Source organism: Mobula hypostoma, chromosome 13 (genome assembly GCF_963921235.1).
Source record: "Mobula hypostoma chromosome 13, sMobHyp1.1, whole genome shotgun sequence".
Taxonomy (NCBI): domain Eukaryota; kingdom Metazoa; phylum Chordata; class Chondrichthyes; order Myliobatiformes; family Myliobatidae; genus Mobula; species Mobula hypostoma.
The window spans coordinates 21,170,251-21,191,343 of NC_086109.1; the positions used below are offsets into that span (position 1 = coordinate 21,170,251).

The 21,093-nt window shown below is 42.1% G+C and overlaps 1 protein-coding gene across 4 annotated transcripts in view; it reads left to right on the forward strand.

The window, feature by feature from the left end:
* LOC134355914 (chemokine-like protein TAFA-2) overlaps nucleotides 1-21,093 on the forward strand; it is a 106,894-nt gene that overhangs the window by 61,642 nt on the left and 24,159 nt on the right. For all 4 annotated transcript variants that reach the window (XM_063066453.1, XM_063066450.1, XM_063066451.1 and 1 more), the window contains one exon: nucleotides 19,520-19,672. In XM_063066453.1, the coding sequence (XP_062922523.1) occupies nucleotides 19,520-19,672 (153 nt within the window). The remainder of the gene's footprint in view (nucleotides 1-19,519; nucleotides 19,673-21,093) is intronic.

The following is a 21,093-nucleotide window of genomic DNA, read 5'->3' on the forward strand; positions in this document are numbered from 1 at the left end:
AAAAGTCAGAATAAGAAGGTGTGGCGAGGGGAAGGTCTGTCCATGACATCCTCCACAGCCATGATATGGCCACACTTGTTGTTCGTTCGTCATCGTCAATGAAGACCTTGACACAATTAATGATGATGATGACTAGCGCTTGATTTGAATTTAAGTGAAGGAGAGTTGCGCAGCGTCAGCCTCACTCTCTCTTCCCAATTCTCGTCTGGATCCAATGGCAAGACAAGAGTCGAGACAGCTGGAGATGGGACTAGGTGCAGTGGATGACCAGGACATCCTCTCTGTCTTGTCATGCTCTACGCATTCCACGACGCTTGCAGAGACCGCCTTCTTGACCGTTGGACCTTCGATTGGTCTTGTTCGCTCAATCTGCCGGAGTCTGTTTCACATGCTGGGATAGACAACTCCCTATCTCACAGAGGGTTTGAGACTACATTTAGGTTGGAGGAGAACCCCTCATATTCTATTTGAGTAGCCTCCAATCTGATGTCTAGAATATGAGTTTCTTTAACTTCCTGTAACTTCGCCCCCTCTCCTCTTTTTTCCATTCCTCATTCTGGTTTCCCTCTCACCCCTTCTCTTCTGCCCTTCAATTTCCTTTGTTTCCCCTCCTTTTTCACTTTCTTCCATGACCCAATGTCCTTTGGACTAATAGATACTTTCTTCTTCAGCCCCTTCCACCTATCGCCTCCCACCATCTTACTTCATCCCCTCTTCCCCCACTCACCCACCTTCTCCCTCACCTGGCCTTGCCTATTACCTGACTGTTTGTATTCCTTCCTCTACCTGCCTCTTCATTAAGTTTTAAAATGCTCGAATCTGTGAGTACCCCCATGGCCTCAATCCAACCCTATCTTTGTCACCTCCTCCAGCTCTACAGTCTCGCAATATCTCTGCATTCCTCCGACGCTGGCCTCCTGTGCAACCCTGTTTTAATTGCATGCCTCCTATGGCTCTGCACTGTAGAGTTAGTCCAGATAAAACTGGAATCTGTGCAACAAGAGAGGAAGTGTTAGGACTACTTATCTATACAGAAGCATATATTTCTTATGACAGAGAAGGGGGTGCATTCAGCCAATCAACTCCAGATTCACTCACAGAAAAATCCCAACAATCCCATTCTTCAACTTATTTCCTGTAACTTATTCTCTCACAAATGCCCACGAACTCCACTGTGATTCTCTTACCACCCATCTACAGTGGGAGAACCCTACTTCAGCCTATCCCCTATTGGTGCATCTTTAAATGTTGGAAGATATTGGAGCAGTTGATGGAAACCATTGAAATGGCAGAAAATGCAAACACCACTAAGACAGAACCAGAGGTCAGGATTGAACGTGACTCATTGAACAGTGAGGCCACTGTGCTGTCTGCTTCCTTCTGTGCAGCTTCCCATAGGTGGCCACTCACCCTGTTGCGATACTCAATGCATGGGGGGGATTACTCTGCATGAGGCGTCTCAATACAACAGTCCTGCTGTACTGAATGACCATTTCAGATTCAAATACTGCCGACTTATTTGCATGAAACTATGTTCGTCCCGGGAATATCAGCAAACTAATTAGCAAGTCACACAAAGAAAGATGAGCACTGTTACCCAAAATCTATGTCAAGGAGGTAGTCATAATCAGAGAGTAGAGAAGGAATTCTGTAGTAAAGAGCCGAAGAAACATTGATGCCAATAATGAAGCAATAATATCTATCTATCCAGTTAATTAGTTAGTGACAGAGTACAGACATAGACCCTTCCAGCCCAAGAAGCTCTCATGTCGCCCAATTACACCCATGTGACCAATCAACCTACCAAACTGTAGATCTTTGGAATGCGGGAGCAAACTGGAACAGCCAATTATAACTGGGCTGCACGAGAGGCCGGAATTGGAGGAGCATAGGGTTATTGGGAGACCTGCAGAGCTGGAGGGGATGGCAATGATAGGGTTGGAATGAGGTCAGGGAGGTACTCACAGAATGGTAAAAGTGAGGTGTTATTGGCTTGATATTGTAAGTAGAAATGAAACCAGCTTCTGCGCCTGCACTTTTTCCCAGTTAGCACCTTCCTGATTAAAACCTTTGGAGTTTGGCCATGCACTATGAGGGAAAGAAAATGCACTTCTCACCCAGGAGAACAGGAACTATGATTGGCTTTGACTGTGTTCTAGATTACATGCTCAAGAGGCTGGAACGACAGTTAGCAATGGCTTGGTAATGAGATTTTTAGCTTACTCCTCTCAATGGCTGGCATTTACCTTTCCAAGCAGATAAGCTGCTCCTCCTTGGTCCCTTTTCTCTTCTCACCTGATTTACCCTAGTTCTTCCTACATTCACCTCGGCCCCATCACCCTGTTTCTTTCCCCTCTTCTACCCACTCCATCTGCCCCCATATCTATCTATCTCTCTTTCTATCTATCTCTCTCTCTCTCTCACACTCTCTCTCTCACACACACACACAAACACACCCACCCACCCCTCAAACTGTTCCCATCTGCCCTCCCACCTCCCTCAAACTGTTCCCATCTGCCCTCCCACCTCCCCAGCTTGCTCCTCGCTCTACTTTCCTCTCTACCATCTGCAGCCCTTTGTAACCTCCATTTTACCTCCAACCAGCTTGTGTCACCATTTCCACTCTTCCCTTCTCCTGCTTATCACCCCTCCTTACCTAGATCTACCTACTGTCTACCAGCTCTTATCCCACCCTTTCCCATCACCTTTTGTCAGATGAAGGGTCAAAGAGCCAAAACTTTGACAACCCATTTCACTCCACAGAACTGTCTGGCCCTCTGAATTCCTCCAGCATCTTGTGTGTTACTCCAGATTGCAGCAGATGCAGTCTCTTGTGTCTCCAGATCAACAGTGCGTTATGCAATGCACATGTAAGAAATTGAATGGTTATCCATGACCATAAGACCTAGTAGCAAAATTAGGCCATTCAGTCCATCGATTTTGCTCAGCCATTCCATCATGGCTGACTGATTATCCCTCTCAATCCCATTCTCCTACCTTCTCCCCTAACCTTTGACACCCTTACTAATTGAGAACCTATCAATCTTCATTTTAAATGTATCCACTGACTTGGCTTCCATAGCTGTCTGTGGCAATGAATTTCACAGATTCACTATCTTCTGGATAAAGAAATTCCCCCTCATTCTAAAGGGACATCCTTCTATTCTGAGGCTGGGCCCTCTGGTCTGAGATTTCCCTGCTATAGGAAACATCCTTTCCACGTCCACTCTATCTATATTTGATAGGTTTCAATGAGATCCCGCTACATTTTTCTAAATTCCAGTGATGGCAAAGAGACATCAAACACTCCTCATATGTTAATTCTGTCATTCCGAGGGTCATTTTCGTGAACCTCCTCTGGACCCTCTCCAATACCAGTATGGGCCCTTCCCAATCACCGAGGTAGTGATGATTTTTTTACATCAAGCCCTTCTAGCTCAGTCAGAATCTTTTGGTCAGTTTTCCCCCATTTGTTAAACCAGTGGGTGTGAGCAGGTATTAGATAGATTGTTCCGCCATGTTCACCACTTTAAAAAAAAACTTGTCAGCAAAAGCCTTAATTAAATTCACTGCCACAAAGGTTTCATTTTGTTCACAAATATTTTCAATTGAAACAAGTCACCAATCAATGCCCTTGTCATTTGCAAGTACGACCCGGCTTGGAAAGGTCCATAGTGATCTGCCACTCATTTATCAAAATAAATTGTATATCAAAAAGCAGCAGCAGAAGCATTGACAGCCAGGGTTGGTGCACAGTGACAGGTAATGAGCATCCACTCAGAAATATATTGGTTCCCGAGCACAGATTTTATAAATATGTTTCTATTGCTCAACAGCTGTTGCCTTCAGGGAATTCGAGAATGGGCTCGAGCTAAGTCTAGGCTGGGTAGACTGTGATGTCAGGTTCCCTTCTCTGAAGTACACCTTAAACACCAATTACGTTTCTATGGTTGCCTGACAACTCTTATGGCCACATGAAACTGCAGAGCGTTGTGGACACAGCTCAGCACATCACGGACACCAGCTTCCCGTCCATGGACTCTTGTCTATTCTTCTCACTGCCTCAGTAGAGCAGCCAGCATAATCAGGGGTTCCACCCACCCCAGGCCTCCTCTCTTCCTTCAGGCGGAAGATACTAAAGCCTGAAAGCACCTACCACCAGGCTCAAGGACAGCGTCTATCCCATTGCTGTAAGACTATTAAATTATTCCCTAGTTTGTTAAGATAGACTCTTGATCTCAGAATCTACCTTGTTATGATCTTGCGCCCTGTTGTTTACCCGCACTGCACTTCTCTGTAGCTGTTACACTTTATTTAGCATTTTATTGTTTTATCTTGCACTACCTCAATGCTCTGTGTAATTATTATGATTATGAGGACACGCAGTCCCCTTTTATTGTCATTTAGTAATGCATGCATTAAGAAATGATAAAAATGTTTTTCCAGAATGATATCACAAAAACACATGACAAACCGACTTAAAAACTAACAAAAACCACATAATTATAACATATAGTTACAACAGTGCAAAGCAATACCATAATTTGATAAGAACAGATCATGGAACAGTAAAAGTCTCAAAATCTCTCGAAAGTCCCATCATCTCACGCAGACGGTGAACCTCCAGCACTGCCAACTTGCCAGTGCAGCATCCCGGAAGCATCCGACCACAGTCCGACTCCGGGTCCGTCCGAAAAACTCTGAGCCTCCGACCACCTGTTCGACACCAAGCACCATCTCTGCCGAGCATTTCGACCCCAGTCCCAGCAACAGGCGATATGCAAAGCTGAGGATTTGGGGCCTTCATCTCCGGAGATTCTCGATCGCACAGTAGCAGCGGCAGCAAAGCAGGCATTTCAGAAGTTTCTCCAGATGTTCCTCTGCGCTTCACGGCTGTCTCCATCAAATTCGGATTGTGCATGGCACCCCTAGTTACACATATCGATAATGATTTGATCTGTAAGAATACATTGGGTGGCACAGTAGCGTAGTGGGTGGCACAGTAGCACAACACTTTACAGTACAGGCGACCTGGGTTCAATTCCTGCTACTGCCTGTAAGGAGTTCATACATTCTCCCAGTGACTGCGTGGGTTTCTTCCGGGTACTCCGGTTCCCTCCCACAGTCCAAAGATTGGTCATTGTAAATGATCCCATGATTAAATAAATAAATAAAGGCATCCGTTAGTCTTGCGAGACCATGGATCTGCGCCTGGAAAGTCTTCACTCTCCAGGGCACAGGCCTGGGCAAGGTTGTATGGAAGACCAGCAGTTGCCCATGCTGCAAGTCTTCCCTCTCCATGACACCAATGTTGTCCAAGGGAAGGGCATTAGGACCCATACAGCTTGGCACCAGTGTCGTCGCAGAGCAATGTGTGATTAAGTGCCTTGCTCACGGACATAACATGTTCCCTTGGCTGGAGCTCGAACCCACGACCTTCAGGTAGCTAGTCCAATGCCTTAACCACTTGGCCACGTGCCCACACTCCCATGATTAGACTAGGATTAAATTGGGGGATTGTGGACAGCATGTATCGAAGGGTCAGAAGGGCCTATTCTGTGCTGTATCTCCATAAATAAATAACTACAAGACAAGCTTTTCACTCTATCTTGGTACACATGACAATAATAAGCTAATTTTGATTCCAATTCACACCCCTCTTCTGATGATGACTAGATATAAAGAATCTCATGGAATTTGAATTTATAACTCTTAGACCATAAGACATAGGAGCAGAATTAGGCCAACTGGCCCATCGAGCCTTCTCCGCCATTCAATCATGGATGATCCTTTTTTCTATCTCCTCCTCAACCCCAGTTCTCAGCCTTCTCCCCGTAACCTTTTATACCATATCCAATCAAGAACCTATCAATCTCTGCCTTAAATACATCCAGTGACCTGGGCTCCACGGCTGCATGTGGCAACAACTTCCACAAATTCACCATCCTTTGGCTAAAGAAATTACTCACGCATCTCCATTTTGAAAGGGCACCCCTCTCTCCTGAGGCTGTGCTCTCTTGTCCTAGACTCTCCCACCATGGGAGACATCCTTTTCACATCTACTCTGTCTAGGCCTTTCAATATTCGAAAGGTTTCATGAGATCCCCCTGCATCCTTCTAAATTCCAACGAGTACAGACCCAGAGCCATCAAACGTTCCGCGTATGATAACCCTCTCATTCCCGGGATTATCCTTGTAAACCTCCTCTGGATCCTCTCCAATGCCAGCACATCTTTTCTAAGATGAGGGGCCCAAGATTGTTCACAATACTCAAGGTGAGGCCTCACCAGTGCCTTATAAAGCCTCAGCATCACATCCTTGCTCTTGTATTCTAGACTTCTTGAAATGAATGCTAACATAGCATTAACCTTCCTCACCACCAACTCAATCTGCAAGTTAACCTTCAAGATGTTCTGCACAAGGACTCCCAAGTCCCTTTGCATCTCAGGTATTTGGATTTTCTCCCTGTTTAGAAAACAGTCTGCACATTTATTTCTACTACCAAAGTGCATGACCATATATTTTCTAACATTGTATTTCATTTGCCACTTTCTTGCTTATTCTCCTAAACTGCCTAACTCCGTCTGCGGTCTACCTGTTTCCTCAACACAACCTGCCCCTCCACCAATCTTCGTATCATCTGCAAACCTGACAACAAAGCCATCTATTCCGTCATCTCAATCATTTATATACAGCATAAAAGGAAGCAGTCCCAACACTGACCCCTGTGGAACACCACTAGTCACTGGCAGCCAACCAGGAAAGGATCCTTTTATTCCCACTCGCTGCCTCCTACCAGTCAGCCAATGCTCTAACTATGTTAGTAACTTTCCTGTAATAGCATAGGCTCTTAACTTGGTAAGCAGCCTCATGTGTGGCACCTTGTCAAAGCCCTTCTGAAAGTCCAAAAATACAACATCCACTGCATCCCCTTTATCTATCCTACTTTTAATCTCCTCAAAGAATTCCAACTGGTTCATCAGGCAGGATTTTCCCTGAAGAAAACCATGCTGACTTTCTACTATCTTGTCCTCTGTTACCAAGTACTCCATCACCTCATCCTTAACAATTGACTTTAACATCTTACCAGCCACTGAGGTCAGGCTAACTGGTCTATAATTTCCTTTCTGCTGCCTTCCTCCTTTCTTAAACAGTGGAGTGACATTTGTTCAGCTGGTGAATCATCTGGAAGATAGTAGAACACCATAGTTTTCTAGAACAGCTGCTCCACAGACACTTTGTCAGGCAGAGTGTGATAACTGGACCCTTGATATTCGAGTGAACCTAAAGCTGAGAGTCAGCCTTTATAACCTCCCAACGGCAAGGTATAACATCACCTGACACCACCCCCACCTCAGCTCATCTAGACTTGCAGTGTCTTAATAACTAACTATCAATATGTTTAGTGAACTACAATGATACCAGACCCAGATATGTCTTAATTGTTAATATTTTCATTCTGGTGGTCAGCCCATTCTCTGCTCATCTTATTCCCTGTCTCTGTAATCTCCTTGACCTAAGTAACCTTTGAGGAAATCATGCCCTTCTAGTTCCAGCTGTTTCCATTTTTCCAATTTTCCTGCCCCACTGCTGACAGCTGAGGCATTGGTGAGGATTCCCTCACCAAACCTCTCCAACTCTCCACCATTCTACCTGTCAAAGCGACTCTTTAGATGTTGTTACAGTCTTTAAATCTGCCATTTGACCAAGCTTTTGGTCTTCATTCTTACTGTTTCCCAATGTGTGGTCAGTGCCAAATTGTGTCTGATTATACTCCTGATGTGTGTTGCTATGTACTTTGATCCAAGTCTTAACTGGTTAAACAGGACATAATACAAAGTTCAAAGTAAATTTGTTATCAAAGTATGTACAGCATACGTTACCATATACAACATTAAGATTAATTTTCTTGCAGGCACTTACAGGTTAGAAGAAAGAAATACCATAGAATTTATGAAAGACTATACAAAAACTGGTAAAGACTGACAAACAACCAATGTGCAAAAGAAGACAGACTATACAAATAAAATAAATAATACTGAGAACATGAGTTGTAAAGAGTATTTGAAAATGAGTAGGTCGTACAATCACTTCAGAGTAGTGGTGATTGAAGTTATTCACACTGGTTCAGGAGCCTGATAGTTGTAGTGTAATAACTATTCCTGAACCTGATGGTGTGGTACCTAAGGCTTCTTTACCTCCAACCTGATGGTAGTAATGAGAAGAGAGTAAGGCTTGGATAGTAGGGGGGGGGGTGTTGATGATGTATGCTGCTTTCTTGTTGAATTCTAAGCGCTCCATGGTCGGAATTCAGGGTCCAGCATTTTTAACATAGACCCCACCACCTATGGCAACTCCTAAATGATTAATGCTGAATCAGTGCGTTCAATCTCTCTAAAAGAAACAGGAATAAATCTGCCCATTAAAATTTTTCTGTTGGAAATCTTTGGCTAAACACTAACTCACCTTCACTTACCTTATGTTAACAGGGACACTTAACTTCAAAGACTGCAGTAGTATTGGTTGGGATCCTTTGGTTTACTTGAAACCTATTGATGATTAGTACACGTATCCATTTATAAAATGTCTTAATGAAGGTTAAAACAACGAACAATGTAGAGTTCATCTTCCCAGTCACCAAGGTAGTGATGATGTCTTTTACATCAAGCTCCGAGAGATTAAAATTATATCAACTCCATATAAACAATAACTGATGAAATACTGAATGTTTGCTGGGAACTGGTTAATTTTATGAAAGGATAATCAATCCAAAGAAATATATCAATTGTAAAAAGAGAATTAACACAATACAAATATTTGCAGGCTGATTTTAAAGTTCGTACAGTAAGGAAAGTGATTTTGCTTATCGAAGTTGAGGGAAAACTGTCCTGTTGGACACTCAGTAGTGAGGGAGCAAGATGCTCACAGATTCTGAACTGACAGAGCATCACACTGTGCACGAGTTATGATTGAGGGAATCTGTACAGAGGGAACCTCACACTGTCAGAGACATGCACAGAGGGAGCACCACATTGCTAGAGTGTTAGTACCTGTGGAGTGCTGACATATCTTACTAGTCCTGACGGTCGGTGATACAGATATGATTAAGAATATTGTAAAGACAAAGAAAGCTGCTAAAGCATTTAAGGAAACACACATAAAATGCTGAAGGAACTCAGCAAGCCAGGCAACATCTATGGAAAAGAGAAAACAGTCGGCATTTTGGACCAAGGCCTTTCTTCGGGAAGAAGAGGAGAAGCTTTCCATTGATGCTACCTGGCCTGCTGAGGTCTTCCAGCATTTTGTGTGTGTTTCTTTGGATTTCCAGCATCTGCAGGTTTTCTTGTGTTTGTAAAACATTTGAATCTTGTTCATTCAACCTGACCTGTGTATAGACTTAATGCATTAAAATGCACTAGATTGCTTTCCTCTTTTGTAATTTTCATATTAAAATTTCTTACATATTCAGAGGTTTTCTGAAAGAATCTCCTCATAGGAATGTGTTACTGGCATTGACTTAATGAAGAAGGCATAACTTCAATTCAATAGAATTCTTCCACAGTCTTCATTGGATCAGCTTCTGAAATATACTCATGATCACTTAACTTCGTTATTCTCTTGCAACTCTTGCTGGAATTTTAACTTACACACTTATAACCATATAACAATTACAGCACGGAAACAGGCCATCTCGGCCCTTCTAGTCCATGCCGAGCTCTTACCCTATCCTATTCCCACCGACCTGCACTCAGCCCATAACCCTCCATTCTTTTCCTGTCCACATATCTATCCAATTTAACTTTAAACGACAACATCGAACCTGCCTCAACCACTTCTGCTGGAAGCTCATTCCACACAGCTACCACTCTCTGAGTAAAGAAGTTCCCCCTCATGTTACCCCTAAACTTTTGCCCTTTAACTCTCAACTCATGTCCTCTTGTTTGAATCTCCCCCACTCTCAATGGGAAAAGTCTAACCACGTCAACTCTATCAATCCCCCTCATAATGTTAAACACCTCTATTAAGTCTCCCCTCAACCTTCTACGCTCCAAAGAATAAAGACCTAACTTGTTCAACCTTTCTCTGTAACTTAGGAGATGAAACCCAGGCGCCATTTTAGTAAACCTCCTCTGTATTCTCTCAATTTTATTGACATCCTTCCTATACTGTAATTCGGTGACCAGAACTGTACACAATATTCCAGATTTGGCCTTACTAATGCCTTATACAAATTCAACATCACATCCCAACTCCTATACTCAATGCTCTGATTAATAAAGGCCAGCAAACCAAAAGCTTTCTTCACCACCCTATCCACATGAGATTCCATCTTCAGTTATTCCACTTGTTCCTGATTCTGCCTCCTATTTTTGTAAGGCTTTTCTTTGTGGCACGTACTTCCACTATCACTCCTACGTTCCATTATTGAGTGTCAGAGTTATTTGGTGGTGTGAACACACGGACTCTATTTTGAAATTTGAGTTATTTTCCTTGATGGCTTTAGTCATAGTTTTGCTTCAGACTGAACAGCTTCTCTTCCTCTCTCCCTCAAGACTTGGCTGAACAAAATCTCAATCATGTTCTGACTCTTCTGCACATTAGTGTCTCAGCAGAGGTATAACGGCTTGAGCACGTCCTTACATTCGCTCCACGTCCAATCCCTGCGGCAGCAACCTGTTACTGTCCTGCTGTCCTGAACTGAACTGAAGGTTTTCCTGTCAATGCTTTCATTTTAGATGGAGTGGTGTCAAGAGACTGAAACCTGAAGAACCTACACCCTGTTTCACAAACAATTTCGCAAACAATTCTATATGCAGACATGTAGACCTTGATCCTATTGATAAGCCAATGTGGCAAAATTCCAGACATCATACAGAGTTTGCCACGCAACCAATCAGCGATGAGTACCCCTCCCTACTTCAGAATTGAGTTTCTGTAATGACGACCAATCAACTGATTGATAAGTATATAAAAGCCAAACATCTGGAGGACACACCACAATGAATAGCACATTGATGATGTCTCCTTGAATGATGGTGAAATGTTTGCAAATGGATTGCCAAGATTGGCTGCAGAGGTTTCCCAGCCAAATCAGCATGACAGTTGTTGTCAGATCTGGGCCTGGACGAAAGGAGCAAAAAACAAGCAGCTCGTAGGATTGGGGAAGAGGCAGAATGAGTCTCTTGTTGGATTTGGAGTAGGCGAGAGGAGGGAAGCTGGAAACCAGGAGCAGATGGGCAGTGATCTGGCCACCACTGCCACCACCAACTGGAGAGTGTTGTGGTTAAGGGTCGAAACACTTGGTGAAGGTTGGGAACCACCTGATGACATCTGCTCCTGGCTGAAGACTATGGTTACCTTAGAAGGTAACTGGAGAATGCACCCTAACAGGTGTCTGTAACAAGGAGAACAACTCAACCAACCATCAAGCACCCGAGCTACGTACTTTCTGAGTTATTTCCATAATTAAATACATAATTTTAAAAAGTGGTATTTATTCAAGGATATATTTCGTTTATCTAAATTAATTAGGAAAACTAATACGAAATAAATTAAAGAAAGAATTCACTTACCTTCATAAACGTTTACCATCAAGACGATTCCATAGAATAGAAATAGAAACCATAGAAACTACAGCACAGAAACAGGCCCTTTGGCCCTTCTTGGCTGTGCCGAACCATTTTCTGCCTAGTCCCACTGACCTGCACACGGACCATATCCCTCCATACACCTCCCATCCATGTATCTGTCCAATTTATTCTTAAATGTTAAAAAAGAACCTTAAAAAAGATTCCTTTCAACTGAATGCGGTGATGCGGGATAAACGGCAGCAGAGTGGGAGCCAGACAGTGTCATTTCTGACTAGCATTGTGTTATAGACTTAGTCAGCTCCATCATGAGCCCAACCTTTTCCATGATCGAGGAGACCTTCAAGAGGGAATGCCTCAAGATGTCAGCATCCATCATTAAGGACCATCAACATTTGGGTTACACCCTCGTCTTGCAGCTACCTTCAGGAATGAGCTAGGAGCCTTTAGATTAGGGTTTTCCAACCCAGGGTCTACAGACCTCTTTGTTAATGGTAGGGTCTATGTAATAAAAAATGTTTGGGAACCCCTGCTGTGGATCCATAGTCAACAATTCAGGAATAGCATCTTACTCTCCACCATCAGATTTCTAGATGGTCCATGAACCCATGAACGCTACCTCACTAGTCCTTTGTTCTGCACTATTTATTTATTGTATAATTTATAGTTTTTAAAGTTTTTGCATTGCACCGTTGCCGCAAAACAAAAAAATCATGTCATATGTCAGTAATGATAAATCTGATTCTGAACTTTGCTAATGTTTCTTGTATTATTAAACTTAAAGACCTGTTTCTTCAGTGCCTCCTTTGAAATCATCACTGATTTCTTAGGAAACATCTCTATTAGTATTCTGAATCCAAAAAAAATCTGTATTCAGAGATATGGCTTAATGGAAGATATATTTATCTATGAGCTCACAATATCTTAATTGAGGCAAATGTTTAAGGTCTCTGGCAGTTGTCCTGAAACTCACATTACACGAATACTCAGCATGTAGCTCTTCCAAAAATCCTCTTTTCAACACTTTTGTTGTGAAACTCCCTGTCCCTCATTTAAAACAACTTTGTTCTATTGACAACATGTACCATGTCTTCATCTGAACTTCTGTCTCGTTCAATCCATCCTCTTAAAGATTTTCTGTGGACTTGTTTAGAATGAAATCTTATTTGTTTTCCTGTCTATTCCTTTGCTGCAGCCATAAGATCACCTTCTATTAATACTATTGTGAGGATCATGTGTTCACTCCCTGTGTCTGAACTCATATCTGTGGATGCAGTTTGTTTGCAAGCTCTCTACTCACTCAGGCAATCTTATTGACATATGAGTATGGCTGGCCTTTGTGTTCTTGTTACAGCCACTACCAGCATTGCCAGCTTAAGACCAGGAATTTCTAATAAAGGCTTATGTTGTCTGTGACATAAGTAAGAATTCACATTTTCTTTAATTCCAAAGGAAATTTTTCTTCCCTCTTCTTCAGGTTGAGCACTCTTATGGCAAGGGTGATGATTATAAGTGATTTAATCACTGCGGGTCTTCTATGATTGCAATTCCTACTCCACAATTTGAAACATTATATACAAGCTTCGATTGATGTTTTATATCACAGTAAACTAACAGTGACCTATTTCCGTGGTTCCTTCTATGCAATTGGATGTTCTTTGTCTTCAATTCTATTTTGTGTCTTTCTTCAGTAACTGATGGTGTGACATCAGCACTGTTGCAAGATCTGGCATGTTGCTATATGATGCTTTGAAATAATTTCAGTCCATCTTTGACTGGTTTTAAACACAGGATTCTGCAGATGCTGGAAATCCAGTGTAGCACGTGCACAGTACTGGAGAAACTCAGCAGGCCAGGCAGTGTCGATGGAGAGAAATAAATTGTTGACATTTTGGCCAAGACCCTTCATTTGGAGTGGAAAGCGCAGTTCCCTCTAAGCTGCACAGGTGTGTGGCCGCGCAGTAACTGAAATGCTCTCGCACACATAGCCTTTGCTGTTATGCAGATGGAATTTTCTTTTATACTAAGTGATGTGCAGTTTTCAGGCTGTGTAAAAATTTCCTGAGAAATGATTGGTTTGCGCAGCAATATATAATAAAAAGAGAGAACGTTGCTTGAAAGGAAAGGAAGGGGGAAGAAGCTAGAATAAGAAGGTGGGGGGGTAGGAGGAGGAGTACAGGTTATTGGTAAAGGTAGGTGGGAAAGGGGAATGAAGTGCGAGCTGGGAGGTGATAGGTGGAAAAGGTAAAAGACTTTTTACCTTTTACTTGGTGAAGACGGAATCTCTCAGGAAAGGAGAGTGGACCGTGGGAGAAATGGAAGAAGGAGAAGTACCAGATGAGGAGAAGAGAAGGGGCGAGAGGAGAGCCAGAAATGGGAAATGGAAAAAGAGAGAAGGGGGAACGGAGAAATCCATGTTCGTGCCATCAGGTTGGGGGCTACCTGGATGAAATAAGAGGTGTTGCTCCTCCAGTCTGAGAGTGGCCTTATTGTAGCAGTAGAGGAGACCACAGACCAGCATGTCAAAACGGGGATGGGGAGTGAACTGAATTCTATCTATTTGTATTTACTTTTAACCCAATGTAAACTCTTTCTTTCTGCTCGGTTTACGCTTGCTTCTTTTACAGTCTACATTGTAGCTAATGATGAAACATTTCTAATATTCAGTGACATTCTCTGTTGTACTAATGCCAATTTGCACATGACCAAGGGCAATGATCTGCGCTTGTAGTGTTTGCCCTAAGTAGCTCAAAGAATTTTCAGTGATATTCTCACACCGTAATATAGTTGTATGAAGCAATGAAGATCCTAATGTGCACTAATTGTCTAAGGCTTTGGGGTCTCGTTCAACCGAGCAGATGATGTGGCAGATCTAGCCTGGCAAATACTTTGGGTTCTGCTAAGCCCGCATGATGATCCTTGAGAAATGAGCCATGTTTTTCAACTGGCATGTGCAATACCACCTTTTAATCAACAAAACATGTGAAAGTCTTATCCTCTTCATTTGGTATTGACCAGACACTCTCGCTTCTCTGCACTAGAACTACATTCCAATTCATCTCTTTCACCAATCAACTTCCCAGTTCCTTACTTCACCCTTCCACCCCTCCCGGTTTCACCTATCACCTACTACCTTGTATTTCTTCCTCCCTTCCCCCCCACCTTCTTACTCTGACTTCTCAACACTTCTTTCCAGTCTTGAAGAAGGTTCTCTGTCCAAAAAATTGATTGTTTACTCTTTTCCATAGATGCTGTCTGGCCTGCTGAGTTCCTCCAGCATTTCATGTGTATTACTAATGCATTAAACTCTTGTTTCTTCAATGCATATAGAACAGGTCAAGGCTTACATAGTTAGGTTTTGGCCATAACTTGGGCACTGCAACATGTTGTACCTAGTAGAAAATGCTTTGCCACCAGGAGGTAAAAGTTTGATTTTGATGCATTCATGTTCAACACCTCTTTCCATTCAAGATTCATTTTCCTGAGCCAATCTTTATCCATCAATGATGACTGATTGTGTGTGTCTGTGTATTTGTGCAGGTGTATGTAATTATGTGCACTGAGGAACTCTCCTGACTGCCAGAACCATTGATAAATTGGCTAACCTAGCCCCTTTGAAACCTTGTAGAAACATGTTGACAGATAAAGTGCTGTTTCCTTTAGTGGTACTTGAACAAACTTAACTAACGACCCCTAATTGAACTTCATTTTTCACATTGATTATGAACCATTTAACCATATATTTCATTTTGAAATGATTTGCTTTCTGTTGCTGCTGAATGCATACAAATGAAGTGAGTTCAATTCTCCATTGTTCACACAAGATTTGAAACTATATAGATTTCCTCTCTGCGGTTTTTGCTATGAAAACTTCCCCTATGTGAAGAAATTACACCATTGGGATTGCTTTGATTGACTAGTTTGGTTTTAGACTTGCCTATTGAGAAAATGTGGCTTTTTTTCCTCACAAGAATTAAAGCATTTTGCCATTTTAAACTGACAAATGCAGGATGTCTCTCAATAATCTATAAAGCCATTTGTGTCAATCTTACCCACTTGCTTCAGATTCTTGTCGATGACAGTAAACTTGTACCTTGCATTGGATAAGATTATTTGACACTTTTCAATGCCATAGATACCAGCAGGATCAAATGTGAGATTTTTGATGTTTAAGAACTGATTTATTTTATTCATTGATTAAGCCATAAATGAAATTGCTATGTTGTGCATGGTCAATATATAACAGATGTTTCAATGGGACATTGTGCCTCTCTGGCCCGACTTCTCATTCCTAGTTCCAAAGCTGTAGTCTCCATAAATGTTGAAGATTTAGGTGGAAATAATCCTATAACTTTCAAACCACTTGCTGATACGAAACAATATTTTTACATTGATATAGTTTTATCTATATATTTATCAATATCCATGATAAGATCCATCAAAAGATTCACATATTTCTGAACACATTCAGAGTTTAAAGTACAAAGTAATTTTATTATCAAAGTACGTACATGTCACCATATACTGCCTTGACATTAATTTTGTTGCAGACATTCACAGTAGAAATACAATAGAATCATGAAAAATGATACACAAACACTGATAAATAACCAATGTGCAAATGAAGACAAACTGTGCAAATACAAAAAAAAAAGAATAATGATAATAAACAGTAAATAAATAATACTGTACTGATAACAGGAGCTGTAGACTCCATTAAAATAAGTCCATTGATTGTGGAAGCAGTTCACCATTGAAGTGTTAAATTAACCATGCTTGTTCAGCAGCCTGATGGTTGAAGGGTAATAACTGTTCCTGAACATGGTGGTGTGGGACCTAAGGCTCCTGTACCTCCTCCCCAATGGCACAGCGAGAATAGAGAATAGCCTGGATAATGGGGGTCCTTGATGATCGATGCTGCCTTCTTGTAGATGTGTTTAATGGTGGGGAGAGCTTCCCCTGTGCTGGACTGGGCTGTATCCAGTAAGTTTTGTAAGCTTTTCCATTCTCGTGCATTGGTGTTTCCATACCAGGCCATGATGCAACCAGTCAGGATACTCTTCAATGTGCATATATAGAAGTTTGTCAAAGTTTTAGATGACATGCTAAATCTGCGCAAGCTTCCAAGCAAGTTGAGGAGCTGTCGTGCCTTCTTTTTAATGGCACTTACATGCTGGTCCCAGGCAGATCAGTATTTTTGCTGGTGTATTTTCACCATCAGTGCAAGTTTCCACTAGGTAATTTGCTGTGAAAATCATTTTCATATGATCAGTGTATGAAATGTTTGCACAGCAGATGCACAATTACTGCTGCCTGCATAACCAGCTTGTATCAGTCATTAGGTCCTCTTCTTCTGAAGTCTTTTCTGTCAAAGCTGTTGATCACACAATAGAGCAGTGGATTTCCCACCTATCCAAACTCCATTTATGTACGGTATTATGTAAAAGTTTTAGGTGTGTGTATGTGTGTGTGTCTGTATGTATGTATGTGGAGTGGAGAGCGAGTTTGTGAATCTGGCAGCAGCAAACGATGTTGGGAATGGCAAGGGTGGAGCACCGCAGGAGGGATGAGAGACAGGCGGTAGAGAAGGAGAGCGAGGGTGGGGGCTGGTGTAGATGCAGACATACCCATCCCTGAGACCCATATCAGAATCAGGTTTATCATCACTCACATATGTCATGAAATTGTTTTTTTGTTGAATCAGCAGTACAGTGCAATACATAAAATTACTACAGTACTGTGCAAAAGTCTTGGGCACCCTGGCTATATATATATATATGTGCCTAAGACTTTTGCACAGTACTGTAGTTTAATGCCTATACAGTAATGCCTATCCTTGCACAGTACTGTAGTTTAATGCCTATACAGTATCCTTGGATTCATTAGCCAAGCCTCTGGCAGCAGTGTCATTCTTACTGGACACATTGGGAGATCTTCTGTACTATTGGTACAGAAGCGTGAAGGCGCACACTCAACGAGTCAAGAACAGCTCCTTCCCCTCGGCCATCTGATTTCTGAATGGACAATGAACCCATGAACACTACCTCAATACTTTTTATATGTCTATTTTTTAACTACTTATTTAATTTAACTTATCAATATATGTGTTGATTTTACGGCAATTCACAGTTTTTTCCCTATTATTATGTATTGCATCATACTGCTGCTGCCAAGACAACAAATTTTGCGACACATGCCGGTGATATTAAACCGAATCTGATTCTGATTCATTTCCTGGCGCTGTCTACGCAGAGTTTTTACGTTCTCCACATGACTGTGTGGGTTTCCTCTGGGTGCTCCGGGTTTCTCCCACATTCCAAAGACATACGGCTTAGGGTTAGTAAGTTGTGGGCCTGCTATTTTGGTGCCGGAAGTGTGGTGACACTTGCAGGCTGTACGCACCACACCTCGGACTGTTTTGGTCGTTGGCGCAAATTGTGTACCTTACTGTATGTTTTAATATACATGAGACAAATGAAGCTGATCTTTAAATATTTCTCCTTAGATTTTCATTTACCAAAGATGTAAGTGTGTACAGTAAAACTCTAATGATCTGGCAGCCTGAGAATTTATCGGACTATAGGATGTTATTGATGCCCAAACACAATTTCTTTCTACATTTACACTGTAGTACAGAAATTTTTTCAATGAACTTGGTGTGTTGGGAGCAGGAAGCATCAAAAGATCAAAGTAAATTTATTATCACAATACACGTATGTCACCACATAAAACCATGAGATGCATTTTCTTGTGGGCATACTTAATAAATCCATAACAAAATACAGTAATACCCATAAGCAGCCTGAATCCCTGTTTCTGCCACAAACCTGCTGCCCACATTCCTGGCTCCAACCCTCAGTCCGGACCCTGTGCCAGGATCTATGGACAACAGGCCTGGACAAGCAGGCCGCTTTCTGTCTGTATGAATAGTTCACGTTCCAGGCTAATTAGTGAGCCAGATTCAGAAACATCAAAATCTCTGAGCAATGGGATTCTGGATTAGCAGAGTTTTACTGCATACGGAATTAGTTCAGTCCTGATCTTGAATGGGACAACAGATTGTCCCTATGATTTTGAAGTCATGAAATGATTTGAATTGATCTGAAAAACTAAATGGCAGCTTGGGTTTAAGCATTTCATCTAAAAGGTGACTTTTCCCACACCACAGCATCTCCTGTACGATGATCTATACTCAGTGGCCAGTTTATTAGGTATACCTGCACTCCTGTTCCTTAATGCAAATATCTAATCAGCCAATCATGTGGCAGTAACTTAATGCATAAAAGCATGAAGAGCTTCAATTTTTCAGACCAAACATCCAAAATATGGAAGAAATGTGACTTTGACCATAGAGTAATTGTTGATGCCAGTAGTTTGAGCATCTCAGAAAATGCTGATTGTTCACACACAACAGTCTCTAGAGTTTACAGAGAATGGTGCGATAAACAAAAAAAAGTCCAGTGACCAGCAGTTCAGTGGACAAAGATGCCTTGTTAATGGGAGAGGTCAGGGGAGAATGGCTAGACTGGTTCAAGCTGACAGGGAGGTGACAGGAACTCAAATAACTGCACATTACGAAGAGCATGTCTGGACGCTCAACACATTGAACCTTGAAGTGATTGGGCCACAGTAGCAAAAATCCAAAAACATGCAATCAGTGGCCACTTTATTCGGTACAGGGTGTACCCAATAAAAGTGGCCACTGAATGTAGATAATCCACCTAGCCTGTGAGTTCACATCTCTGGACTGAGGTCTTGAATGCACAACCTACTGACCCACAGGCAAGAGAACCACCCGCTGAGCCCTGTCGAGAGACGTGGAGTGGGTTCTCAGATCTCAGTCGAGGTTCTTCCGTGTCAGGAGTGTACAGTTCACATGTCAAGGAAGTGCTGGGTAACTTGCCCCTCACTTTGTCTTTTCTGCTTTGCAGTGGTTCATGTTAAAGCCGGTACGTGCGAGGTGATTGCTGCCCACCGATGCTGCAACAAGAACAAGATCGAGGAGCGTTCCCAGACGGTGAAGTGCTCCTGCTTTCCTGGCCAGGTAGCTGGGACGACACGAGCAGCGCCATCCTGCGTGGACGGTAGGACCTTCCTCTGAAGTTGATAGAATCACCTCTGAGCTTTACCCTGTGAACGGTCGACAAATAATTATTCTGAATTACAGCACAGGCTGTTCAGCCCATCTGATTTAAAATGATGTCCATGCTTGCTCTCATTCCATTTCTCAGCGCCACATCATTAAATGGCCAAATCCTCCAGCACAGAGATCATAGGTTTATTAACGGATTGTGAAGAAAATATTTAAAAAATTTGTTCCTTAGTCTTTTCTGATTTAGCAGCAAGAGGTATCCACAGAGGAAGCATCGTACACGTGTTAAAGTTTACAAATAGAAGTATTTTATTGGAATTATATAAAGAATAAAATATAAAAAGAAGGAAGAATACTGAATGAAGCAGAGAAGGAAACAAAATAATACTTATGATCCACTTATTGAACTGATCTACACAATGCCAGAGGGAACCACAGTTGTCCGTCAGCCTTTAACGCAGCCTTCTCTGTCTAACCTAGCACCCAGTCTGAGGGAAGATTCCAAGAAGTTGCCCCTTTTTATACTCTTCATAAACTATTTTATTTATTTTTTAAATATTTTCATTGAGGGAGACAGTGTAGAACAGGCCCTTCCAGTGCAGTGGGCCACACCACCCAGCAACCCGCCTATTTAACACTAGCCGAATCATAGGACAGTTTACACTGACCAATTAACCTACTAGATGTATGTCTTTGGACTACAGAAGGAAACCAAAGCACTGAGAGAAAACACCATGCATTCACGCGGAGAATGTACGAACTTCATTACAGATGGTGTTGGCAATGAACTTCGAACTCCGGAACACCCCGAGTTGTAATGGCGTTGTACTAATGACTACGCCTCCATGGCACCCAATACTTACCTTCATACTTTCCCGTCAACAATACCAGGTGGTATTTACACCTGCAGAATCATCCACTCCTTCACAAACAAACATGTATTTTCACCGTTATCTGCTGTCAGGGCTGTAGACTAGTACTCACACTAAGTTCAAACATTGCTGTGGACTGGTTCCCTTGTATTTTCTCAAAACATTCCTACATTCCAGACTAACGCCATTTTGTCTTACAAACTTCCATCATGTGTTACACATTTTAATATAGATCAAGGAAGAATCAAATTTAACTTTCATTTCACTCCTACAGTACACAAACAGGTCTGTGCTGGACATAAACCATCCATGCTCATTACTCGTATGTTAACCTTATTTTCAAAATTCTCTCCACATTCTCCTCAACAACCCCCAGATTCTACCACTACACCACAGGCAACTTATATTTGGGTCTCCCGCTTCCACAGCCCCCAGTGACCCTGTGATTTCAGTCTCTGAGGCCGATGTGAGACCATCCTTCAAGAGGGTGAACACACGGAAAGCAGCTCACCAGAGGAGGTACCTGGCCAAGTACTGAAGA